The sequence below is a fragment of the Anser brachyrhynchus genome (assembly GCF_964034855.1).
Source record: "Anser brachyrhynchus genome assembly, chromosome: 1".
In the NCBI taxonomy this organism is placed as follows: Eukaryota; Metazoa; Chordata; class Aves; order Anseriformes; family Anatidae; genus Anser; species Anser brachyrhynchus.
In genome coordinates this window covers 73,846,145-73,858,147 of record NC_137694.1, presented here as the reverse complement: position 1 = coordinate 73,858,147, position 12,003 = coordinate 73,846,145, and the positions used below count along the sequence as shown (strand labels likewise).

General features: G+C 40.1%; 1 protein-coding gene across 20 annotated transcripts in view; it reads left to right on the top strand.

Moving 5' to 3' along the window:
- Positions 1-12,003, top strand: part of LOC308188484 (rho GTPase-activating protein 8-like) — an 81,578-nt gene that overhangs the window by 48,137 nt on the left and 21,438 nt on the right. For all 20 annotated transcript variants that reach the window (XM_080577575.1, XM_080577581.1, XM_080577584.1 and 17 more), the window contains one exon: positions 6,046-6,119. In XM_080577575.1, the coding sequence (XP_080433701.1) occupies positions 6,046-6,119 (74 nt within the window). The remainder of the gene's footprint in view (positions 1-6,045; positions 6,120-12,003) is intronic.

Sequence of the window (12,003 nt, the reverse complement as noted above, 5' to 3'; positions counted from 1 at the left end):
GTGTTATGAAAGGGCAAGCATATGGTGATGCTTCCTCTGGTATAATGTCGCAGCCTCCAGTCATTGATGACTTATGGAGGAGAGTACTACAGTGCTATGAAAATTAGTTTCTGTTACTCACCAGTAGCTATCACTTTTATAAATCCAGAGATTTCAATTTCATGTATTGTGTTCATGTAGCAGGACTAGTTCCCTGTTTATCCAGCAATTCTTCTTTCACACACAAAATACAGACCAGCAGGAATTAGCTGTTCAGAATACATCCTCACTACTTTGCACCACGTGTCAGGGTGAAAAATTTTTATTGTAAAAACCATTAGTAAAGATTTTTTGTTTAAAAAGGCAAGAAAAAATTTGGGAGGGAGAGGGACAGGGGTGGACCCGCTATGTATGGTGATCAGCTAAATACAGCTCAAATGCACAAATGAAGTTTCCTAAATTTGTGACAATTAAAAGGAATTAATAATTGACTATGAGGGCCAAGTTGTATCATTGTCCTCTGCTGTACGTTCAGCAAGCTCCTACAAACCCCTGTTGCTGCATCCTATTGCCCCTGTAATCAAGGATGGCTACAGCTGAGCTCCACCACAGAACAGAGTTGACCTTGACTAGCTGTTGACATTGTTCTGTTTTCTCCAATTGGTTTTAAAATCTAAAATTAAATAACTCTTGTGGCAATTTAGGAAATGCTTTCATTTCCTATATAGTTGAGGGCAGAGAAAAAAATCACAAAATTGCAACAACCGTACAGCTTTTGCTTGTTGAATTGTTATCATAAATATTTCAGGGTACTTTCCTTTTTGTCATAATCTGCTTGTGCTTGCTGTGCATGCGTGACCATGGAGGAAGAATGCATTTGAAACCAGATCTCAGCATGTCTCAGCAGGGAAAAAATGAAAAGGAGAGGAGGAGAAGAGAGAGAGAGATTATCAACCAAGAATACTTAATGATACTTCAGAACAATGTGTGGAGGCCCTTCATGATAACTGTCCACAGACTAGAAATGAGTCATTGGATGTATAACATGTCACAGTAACTAATCATATACTTCTATAGTGAGGAATACTCAGTCTCCCTGGCTACTATGTTTACTGAAATAGATCCCTCTTGAATCTGACATATTGTTGCACTATGATTCAGACACCTGAATCAGTTACAGAAAACTATACCTTGCACTGAAATGCTCTGTTTTGCCCATGTCTCTTAAACAGAAAGTGTAAGAGATCTTGCATTTCAAATTGCCTGTCATACAGCCTGATCTCCAGTGGCAGTTTCCATAGTCCATCACAGAGCACAGCTGCTCATCACACCATCCTGACCATCCTGAACAGGAGAAGAAAAATGCAGATTACTTGACAGGATCCACAAAGACAAGATAGAGGTGTAATTTCATTGACCTCTGAGCTGGTCTGATTTACATTAGCTGAGGTAATGTCCCTATTATTTTCTGTCACCTTAGGTCCAGTAAACTGAACACTATGTCCCACATTGTGAAATGTTGTGAAAGTATGCATCCAAACTTTCCCTGGTGTTGGAAAAACAGAACAAACCTGGCATGTGACTTTCTACTCTATTTTTAAATACAATTTATCCTGAGGCCCTCTTTCATGTGCTTGGAACAGAACCTTTCCTTCAAGAGGAAAAGGAATCCTGTAGAAAGTTGCAAATGTGCAGAAACTAGGGTTTTCTTTTCCTAGAAAAAGAAAAATGATGTGTAGGTTTTATTATTACAAATTATAGCCCAGTTATTTGTTTCACCTCTCTGACAGATAAGCTAGCACTCAGCAGGTGCAACTGCTGTAAATAATCAGTTTTCTATTTATACCCTGAAATGGGGAAACACATTTATGGGAAATGATAATAATTAGAAAACATTTATAAAAAGCTGCCGGGTTGCTATTTGGCGCCTCTGGAGTGAGCAGCTGTAAGAAAGCAAAAACAATTAGTGCAACTTCAGAGAGACTGAGAATGGATTCCATGAGCTCAAATTGTCAATAAAAATGTAACAGCTTCCAAGCAAATTAAAGTCTTGATGATGTTCCCATTTAAGTGAATTAGACTTTCAACTAATTTTAATAAAAATTGCCCTAAAAGTTTAAGGTACCGACTTGAATACATGAAACAAAATTATTTTGCACACAAGGAATGTGTCATAACTGCCCTATGAGAAAGGCTATAATATTTTTTTTGTCTTTGTATTGATCTGCTGCAACCTTTCCTTCACTGGTATCCCAGATGGTGACCTTGGAATTGACCTCATCTCCCAACACTTTTTCTTGTTTAATACATTTCTGGGGTGTATCATTTCACTGGGGATTTCAACTTTGCGTGTAGTGCAGAGAACCCCTAAAACCTCCTTGCTTTTGTGGTTTATTAGCAAGGCTAATTTATTAGTGGGGCTGCGTAGTCACTGCCTGTTCTATTTTGTTGCTGATGCAACAAAATGTTGTTAGACAACAGTGATCTGCTGCAAGAGAAAACAATTCCCATACAGAAGCAACCTTTCAGAGGACAGTATGTGGTTCACATGTTCTGTGTTTATGTGGCTGTGTTCCTTTTTCAGGGGCTGGTATAAGAGCTCACAGCACTGCAGCAAAGCTGCTTTTAAATTTTTCCTCCCAAGGGTCTAGATGGATGTTGGGTGAAGGGGAGGACAACCTGGCTCTCAGAGCTGTTCTGAGAGCGCTGGACATCTCCTGCATGTTGTAACACTGACTTTCTGTGCTATGGTGTCACCAGCATCTGTGAAACTGCTGGAAGTTTGTTGAAGGTAATGCTGAAGCTGGAAGGAGAGGGAGAGACTTAGTACTTTAGGAGTAACAGAATTCCTATCCTGAAAGTGGCTAGGAGGCTTATGCTGCTGGGAGAGATATTTTGATCAGGTTAAAAAAATATTGGGTGCTCAGGTACCTGATTGTCACTGTGGGTAGGAAGAGGATGCTCCTCTGAGGGCAAGGTCATAAACTTGGCCCTGGTAGCATTTCAGGCCATGTCTGTCTCTAGTCAGTGAGATTTTTCGTGAAGCACTTATGGCCTCTAATGTAGCTCTCACAAGATGTCTGTGGTAATGAGAAAGGTGAAGTTGGACTTACAAGTCAGGTCATAAATCTTCTGGCCATTGCCGTGTTATTATGATATTGCAGACAGTGATTACTCCAGCAAGTCCAGTACTGTTTCATATTGAAATTAATAGTGCCTTGCTGGTGTGTAAGGACAGGAATTTGTATCATTTGATCTTAAGATCATACTTGCAAGCAGCAGCAAATGATGAGAATTAGTGATATATAAAAGGTCATACTTTAGGATTATCTGAATTAAACTCAGTCCTTACTGTTAGTCTTTTTCTTCCTGCAAGTGCATTGCACACATACGCAGAATTTATTTGGTCAAATGACTAAAACTATCATGTTGTGAATGTGGTAGGTGAAACTGGAGTATATTTTCTAGCAAAATTCCTATGTCTGCTTACATCACAGAAAATTCCTCTCTCCTACAGTTCCTGTTACATATAGATACAGCACTGTCTCCACAAAATAGTATTAATACATACATACATCAATATTGAATTTTATACACTTCATGTTCTGGTATGGATACTTTGTTGAAGAAGAGCAGGAAAAAAATGTTCAGTGGACTGATTTTTAGTCAGGTTTCATAGGAAAGGTACAGACATATGTCAACCACATTTGGCAGAGGAAAGGGCTCTCACAAATGCTACATTTCAACAAGCTTTTAAAAATCACTGGCTGGAAGGGGGGGAACTATAGCACAAATTTAGGTTCTTTTTTGTCTTTGGTCTGCTGATGCACCAGTTAGTGTTTAGATGATAGTGATTAATTATGAGTTGCTCCTAACGTGAGGAAACCTGAGGGAAAGAGGTAAGGGGAGGAGATGAAAGTACTGTGGAAGGAAAGTGAGTTTATAACATAAGGAAACTATCCACAATCACTATGATGAGGAAACTGATAGGACATAGGATACAAATCCATAGCAGATCAACTTCATTAGTTCTGTGGCTGAAGGGACAGCCTATTTCCTTTCAAACAGCAGGGTGGTCTAGGGTATTTGAAGTAGTAAAGCAAGATCTAGGAGCTGGATAAGCAAGTTTATCCCAATCACCTATCAAATTGTATTGTTTTACGTAGCACTAGGGGAAGAGAGACACTAAATATGCACAGTAGAGGAAAAAGAATATGGTCTGAGAAGATCTGGATAACATTCACAGACATGAGTGCCTGGAAAGAAGTTGGATGGTGAAGACAGGAAAGAGTAAGAGCAGGACTGGGTTGACAGTAAAACTGTAACTGGAAGAAATGGCACTGATGGCTCAGCATTGTGTCACTGGGGTGATGAATTAGATGAAAATGTTTGAAGGGTGAATAACTAAATGGTGTGAAGTATATTCCTGTCAGTTTATGAGAGGCAAAACCACATGGTGAGTCAGTGTCTAAGGCAGGATCTTGCTCTGACTCTTCCCCTTTGGGGAGCTCCCTCACCAGCCCTGTGTGTGAGGCTGGGTGGGCAGCCTTCTAAGCCTGGAGAACCCAGATCAAACAATCTACATGACCTCTTCTAACTCCCTTCATAGGCAGAGGGAAAACAAATGCGAGGTGGAGGGGGAGATTTAATTCACCACTTTCCTTACTCCTCCATGCTGACTGACGTAGCTGTAATATTTATTTTAAAATATGTTTTTATGCGTAGTGTAAACACAAAATAGAATATTGGATTGCTCATTCCATGCAACAGTGTTACAGAAGTTTTATCAAATACATTCCAGTTAGTATCAGTTGCTTTATGCTGGGAAACTAAGCCAGCCTACGCAAAAAGAGAAGAAATCACAGTGCTTTGAAAAGAAAAACTCTGTAAGAATCATTCCTGTCTACAGGTGCAAACCTCAGCTAGGTTGAAGGTATGTTTAACACATTGTGTGTATCATCTTTTCTAAGTGTCTCACATACTCTGTAGATGAGCTGCAGCAGTGGCAGCCTCTCTCTATACAGTCACAGTCTCCATGCTGTTTTGTGCTGGTGCTTTAGAGCTTGTCAGTAAAGCTGGTCACCCTTTAAATATGACGTATAAAATTGTTACTTTTAAATCTGAGATTGGTCCTTTATTTTTTTGTTGATTACTATATGAATGTAGCAGAATGCTCAGCAGATACTGTCTTTTTTGTTATACTTCTAAAACTGCCAAATTCATTTTTTAAATAAGATAATTGCAGAATTTTCCGTGCTGTCTAGATCAAGAAAGTGCTATGTTCGATTTTTGCCTCAGCTGCTCATTCATGAAAGAGAAAAAAAATCTCATTTCATGGGAATCATTCAAAGCATTAATAACCTCAATCTCACTGCATCACTTTGCCTTCAAAATAAATAGTACAATATCCTTTTAATTATACATACACTGTGGCTTAAAAAGAAATGACAAAGAAAAATCTGCATGATAAAGGGCTCCTAAACTTGCAGCATCCCTTGATCAAGACTATTAGAAAGCATTCATTTCAAACTCCTCGTCTGCCTCTAAGCTGCCTTAAAGCCACATTCCACCAAGGGCATGCAACGAAATCCAGTCAACGCAATCACTTCTGTTGTCACCGTGACCTCTTGAGCACAGCCCAGCTGGGGCATGCCAAGCGAGGGGAACAAAACTAGAGCAAAACCAGCCTCAAGTGGGGGCAGAGTTAGCCTGGAACACCGTTCTGCCACTCTGTCCTTGACTCTGTTTCAGCACAGCAAAGAGCACTTCTATCTACGAATCACCATTGTGGTCATACATCCTTTCTAGCAGGAAAAAAATAATTAGGAATGGCTTTTTGACTGAAACTCCAAGTTGTCTCTTTCAGTGGCTCATTCAACACTTCTTGCAATTGTGGAGGACTCTTGTATTTGGTGCAGGCACCAAGGTGTTGGCTCCTTAATTTGTGGAAGCAAATGTATGCTTTCAGTCCAAGTTTTCCTGAGGCTGCTCTGTCTTGTTTTTAACTTTTCTTTTAATACTGTGTAAAGACCATTACTTCTTTTTTTTTTTTTCTCTTTCTAACAGTATCAAGGACAAAAGTAAGGGTGAACTAATCCCCCCAGTAATGAAGGAAACCGTATCCTACCTAAAAAGAAAAGGTGAGTTTTGTGTTAAAGGGGGGATATGTTTTTCAGAACAATGTCAGTAGCATGAAACTATAGCACTCAGTGCCAGATTCACCAAAGTTAATATCTGCAGCCTAAAATTGAAGGTTGTGTTTAAATCCTGAAAACTTGAGTGGCAATTGGGCACTGCCTCGAGATCTTTAATTGATAGGAAGTAGATTATTGTCCTGCTATGGAAAAAAAACAACCAAACCAAACAAAACAACAACAACAAAAAACTTCTTGCTCTCAGTATTAGATTAGGGAATAGCAAGTGAGAAAAGATGTCTTGAAATCCACATCATGAACCCATATCATATTGTGGATTTTAATTAGAACTTACTTTTAAAATCAATGAGTAGTTCTGTATTTACAGAACCAGTGGGCATAAAAACTCATTGAAGATAATGCATTTTGCAGGAGTAAACCTGAAGTCTTCCCTTCACAAAATATTTTTAGTGGCAGTTACATACCCTTTGACGGGAGTTCATATCTATAGCTGCAGTATGTGGGGATACACATTACAACGGCCCTTATTTAAAATGGGAATGTCCAAATCTGAGCTCCCAGATCACCTTCATGTAATAGAGTGAAGAAGGGCCACTTTGAAATGTTGGCTTTACCAGCTGGGCTCAGTGCATACCTGAGCAATGTGAAGTACTATCGGTAGGGCAAGAGGACTCTTCTCCTGACATAGGGATGGAGTAGCATACAGGGAGAAAGATACAAGGCTGAAGTTGTGAAATTCCTTTTCTTTTCTCTGTATAATACAATTGCACATTTTGATCCCTGATTTTGAAAGCCATGACAGTACCATTTCCATAGCCCTTCGTGTTCCAAGGCCTCAGAGGTTCACAAGTGTTCACTAAATTTTACAGTATCAAATCTATAGGCTAAGTACATTTATCTTACAGTTGGCAGAACAGAAACAAAGCATAACACAGTTATGTGACTTGCACAGCATTGCAAATTGGAAAAACTGGGAATGATCCCACAACCTCTGAAAGAAGGCAGTGATTTTTTAATAAGTGTGTTGATAGAAGCAAGTGAAGAAGATCAGAATGTGTTTGGCTCCATTATTTTATTTTATTTTTTTTTAATGGAAACATCACCGGCCTTTAATATGCTATTAATTTTGGTCAATGTTTGAACAAATTTTAAGGATTAGCGTGATTTTTTTTAAGGCTAAAAACAGGGTCATATCTCTATATTGCTGTTAAATATGACAGTTTTATCTGAGATTTTTCTTATTTAAAGAACTATTTGTATTGACAGCACACAATAAAGAGAATAAAATATAAATTATTTGATTTAAATTTAAATTTATTTAAAGTTATTTCCTCTGTAGAGAGGCTTACCCCAAACCTACATCCCCCAATATTCCCAATTCTTAACTGCATTATTGAGCTGCTGTTCTGAACAAGGTAAATTTTCCTTTCAGTATTCAAGTATGTGCATCATTGATTTCTGTTCATTTTAACTGTTGCCACTAGGGTTTGTTTTGAGTTACGAGTTTATTTGAATCCTGAGTGAGAAATTTCAAACATTTTTAAAACCTGCACTGAATAGGCTTCACATTTGTGAAAACAAAGAGGGGATGTCAAGAAAAATGCTTCTCAGCTGTATTGCTGATTCTCATGAGAAATCCTAGCTTCATTTAAATCAGTGCAAGATCATGCCCTCATTGCTAGCTAAGCTCCTGCATAGTTTAGTTTATTCTATAGAAAATAAGAATATTCAGTAACTGCCTTTTTTTTGCTGTTTAGGTTTCATACCCTGAGTGACGCTTAATGATGTGTGTAGGAGACTGAGAGAGAGATCCACTGCAGTGGATACCTGCTTTCAGTTCACAAGCGGAGCATAGCATTTATAGGCCTGCTTGTGTACAGAACAGCTGGCTCCTTGCCTCTTGAAATTGCTGATTTATCTTCAAAATACCTGCAGCAGCCAAAGGCCAAGTATTGGAGTGGGGCCAGTCCTGCTATTAAAGGTATCTACTGATCTGCAGCACATGAAGGGCCCCTAATAGACTTTATTGAAGGCCTCTTGGTCCTAATTCAGAACCTCCACTCAAGCTCATAAAACTGTTTGGATGTGCTGCTCCAAGACATGTTAAAGATGAAAACTTTGCAGGTGTAGCTTGTTTCGAATGTATTATGGTTGGATACAGAAAATGTAAATAGTTCACTACTAAAGATGTTGAAGGCAAGTGACTGGCAGCTTGAGACAATCTCTGTAATTATAATTTTAAGTGGATAATTAGAGCTTGTGTAGTGTATCACTGCATGCCCCATCTGCAGATGAAAGCCAGACTTTTTCACGTTTTAAATTGTTATGAAACAATCATCCTTACATATATTTAGCTTATCTTAATAGGCAAATACCTCTTCCTCACTAATCCACAGGAGTCAGGAGAGCTAAAACAAGGATGAATGTGCACTAATATGATTACTTCTCATAGCTGTTATTATTAAGAAATTGAGTGAAAAATCAGTCACTAAAATTGTCAGTTGATTTAAACTTCTGGCTGCATGGAGGAGGTGTTGTTTGCTCGTCTGGCACTTCCTTGGACCTATTTAAAGATTATAAAGAAATCTTTAAGAAATTTAGAGGGTTTATTGCTGTCATTGTATTTTGGTGACCAGTGTTTCACTAGCAATTTGTTGTACTGATCAGACTCAAAAGCTCCCCCATGACCTGTTTTTCTTGTTACTTTGTCTCATCACCGCTGCACCAATCTCAGACCCTTCCCTCTCACCAGTCATTGGATCCAGATCAGGTGCCCTCAGTTTTCTGAAAACACAGCATATAAAACCTTGCCCCCCTCCCTCAAAAATAACAACAACAAAACAAAGAAAAAAACAACCCACAAGTTTCAGTTTTCACGGTTGAAAAAAAAAAAAGGGTTGTCTCAACCTTGTCATTGCAGAATTTCTCCTAGATTAATGTTTGTTATTCTGAAAGCAGTAATCATCCATTTTCTCCAAACTTTATCTTTTTTTGGCTAAAAGTTCATCTGTTCAGTGCAGTATCAGCACAATTTGTTAAGGATAGTCTCTGAGGAATTGTGATGACACTTCTGAACAAAAGCCCTCCTGCTTTGTGCATCTGTGCAAGTCAGTGGCATGGTAATGCTGACCACAGATCTGTAGCCCAGACAATGCACTTGCTGGCCAGACTATCACATTTTTCCTCAGCTCTCTGTCCTTCTGGGTCCCCAAGAAGGCAGGGCACAAACTCTGCCAACATTGATATCTTCCAACTGAGCACAGGTTTGTTCAGAGCTGACATATTCCCTATCATAAAGAGATCTCCTCAAACCAGATTTCTAAGTTAGAGAGATGGCGTGTCAGGTAGAGCATTTTCTGACATTCTCAGCCAGCTGATGCTTGAAAGCCAAGTACCTGCCATGCCAAGGCTGTTAAGCAGTAGGTGATAGACATGCATTTTTTTGCACTTGATTATAAGTGTGCAGGTATCTGTTGTACCTGCTGTCTGCTCTGATTTTAACTCTTTATCTAAATCTGGAATGTCTCAATTCTGCCATTAGCTTCAGCGAGTGTCGGTCCCAGTGCTGACAGCCCTTGAGGCTGACTGGCAACGTTCTTTGTACTCCAGATGCAGTTCTGAGTGTGGCGAAAACTTCAGTTCATCTTCCAGAAGTGACAAAAAGTCACTGTCACTACCTTTTCCACTTGATTTTTGGCATAGTATCTATCCTCACAGAATTAGCAGGGGGAAGTTTTGTTGTTGTTGTTGTTTTACACTAGGTGCAGTATTTCCGCTCTTTCTTCCCATTACTACATCTTCCCATCTATGTACCTGAAATCAGTTTCTGAAACTTAGATCACAGAAGCTTCTCAGACACCATTGTTTGCAAGTGAGCCGCAACTCCCGTTCTTTTACCACATTACTGAGTGGACTCTGAAGGCAGCAACTACATCCTTGTCCCCAGCAGCCAAATTAACAGTGAGTGCAGGTTTCTTCCTCATATATTTATCCAAAAGGATATTTAGATAGCTGTCTCTGAGCAAGATGACTGAACGGATCCATAGTAAGTCACCCAGTACTGTAACAGCTTAACAGAGACTAAAGAATCTACCATAAACATATGTACCTCTGTTTGTATCATGTAAATGAGATCTGTTACTGCCTGATGCCTCAGTTGCTGTTATAATAAACACAATGAACTACGTTTCTTAATTTCTGTAATAAAGTTCAGGTTATTTTTTTAACAAAGGAAGAGAAAATAGGCATTTCACTACTTCCATTCATTCTAGCTTGACTTGAGGGTGAAAATGGTTTTGATGTTTTTATTACTGAATTTTAAAAATGCATCATTTCAGTTCTTGCTAACCTTCATAGGGAAGAATTGGTTTCTCAAAACAATTTCTGAGTATCTGAGAAGATCATCATCTCATAAAGACTAAGTCTTAGAGTTCATCTTCTGGACCAAAATAGAGAAGTTCTCTTAATTTCAAAAGTGAAAGTATCAGCTTGAAGCTAGCTGATGATTTAGTCAAGCCAAAGAGAAAGGATAGGTTTAACACAGCGTATGAGCTAGAAGTCTTGGCCCAGTCCCACAGCTACAACATCATCGGCATAAGCGAAACCTGGTGGGATGAGTCCTGTGGCTGATGTGTTGCAATAGATGGTTACAGGTTCTTCAAGAGGGACAGGCAGGGTAGGCGGGGTGGCGATGTATGTGAAGCATGGGCTGGACTGTGCGGAACTTCAAGTTGGCAATGGCAAAGTTGAGAGCCTCTGGGTAAAGATTAAGGGACGAACAAATAAAGAGGATGTTGTTGTGGGAGTCTATTACAGACCACCTGGCCAGGACGACAACGCCGATGAATTATTCTTTGCAGAACTAAGAGATGCCTCAAGATCAACTCCCCTTGTCCTTATGGGGGATTTCAACTTGCCAGACATCAACTGGGATCACCACACGGCTGACATGAGCAAGTCCAGGAGGTTCATAAAGCACCTAGATGATAACTTCTTGGTGCAGGTGCTAAGAGAGCCAACTAGGAAAGGTGCCCTCCTAGATCTGTTGCTGGAGAACATAGAGGGTCTTGTGGGAGACGTGGCAATTGGCGGCCGTCTCGGTCATAGTGACCATGAAGTGGTTGAGTTTAGAATTTATGGTGATAGAAGGAAAACTGTCACCAAAACTTCAGCCCTGGATATGGGGAAAGCAGACTTCAGGCTGCTCAGGGAACTAGTCAGCAAGGTCCCCTGGGAAACTGCTTTTGAAGGCACTGGTGTCCATCAGTGCTGGTCAACCTTTAAGCACTGCCTCCTAAAAGCACAAGATCAGGCAATTCCAAAATATTGGAAGTCAGGCAGGCGGGGCAGAAGGCCGGCCTGGCTGACCAGGGATCTTCTACTGGAGCTTGGGCAAAAAAAGAAAGTGTACGGCTGCTGGAAAGAGGGTCAGGCGACGAGGAAGGAATACAGGGATGCTGTTTGTGTTTGTAGGGAGAAAATTCGTGTGGCCAAAGCCCAACTAGAGTTGAAGCTGGCCATGTCTGTGGGAGACAATAAAAAAGTTTTTTTTTAGATACGTGAACAGAAAAAGGAGAACCAAAGAAAACATAGGTCCGCTACTTGATGGGGAAGGTCTCCCCACAGACAATGACATAGGCAAAGCAGAGACATTTAATGCCTTCTTCGCCTCTGTCTTCAACCCTGATGATGGGCTTCGGGACCCAGGGTACCCTGAGCTGGAGGACCATGACGGTGGGAATGACAAACTCCCAACCGACCCTGAACGTGTGCTGCGGGATTTGCTGCTCCACTTGGATCCATACAAGTCCATGGGTCCGGATGGGATTCATCCCAAGGTGCTTAAAGAGCTGGCTGGCGTCATCGCAGG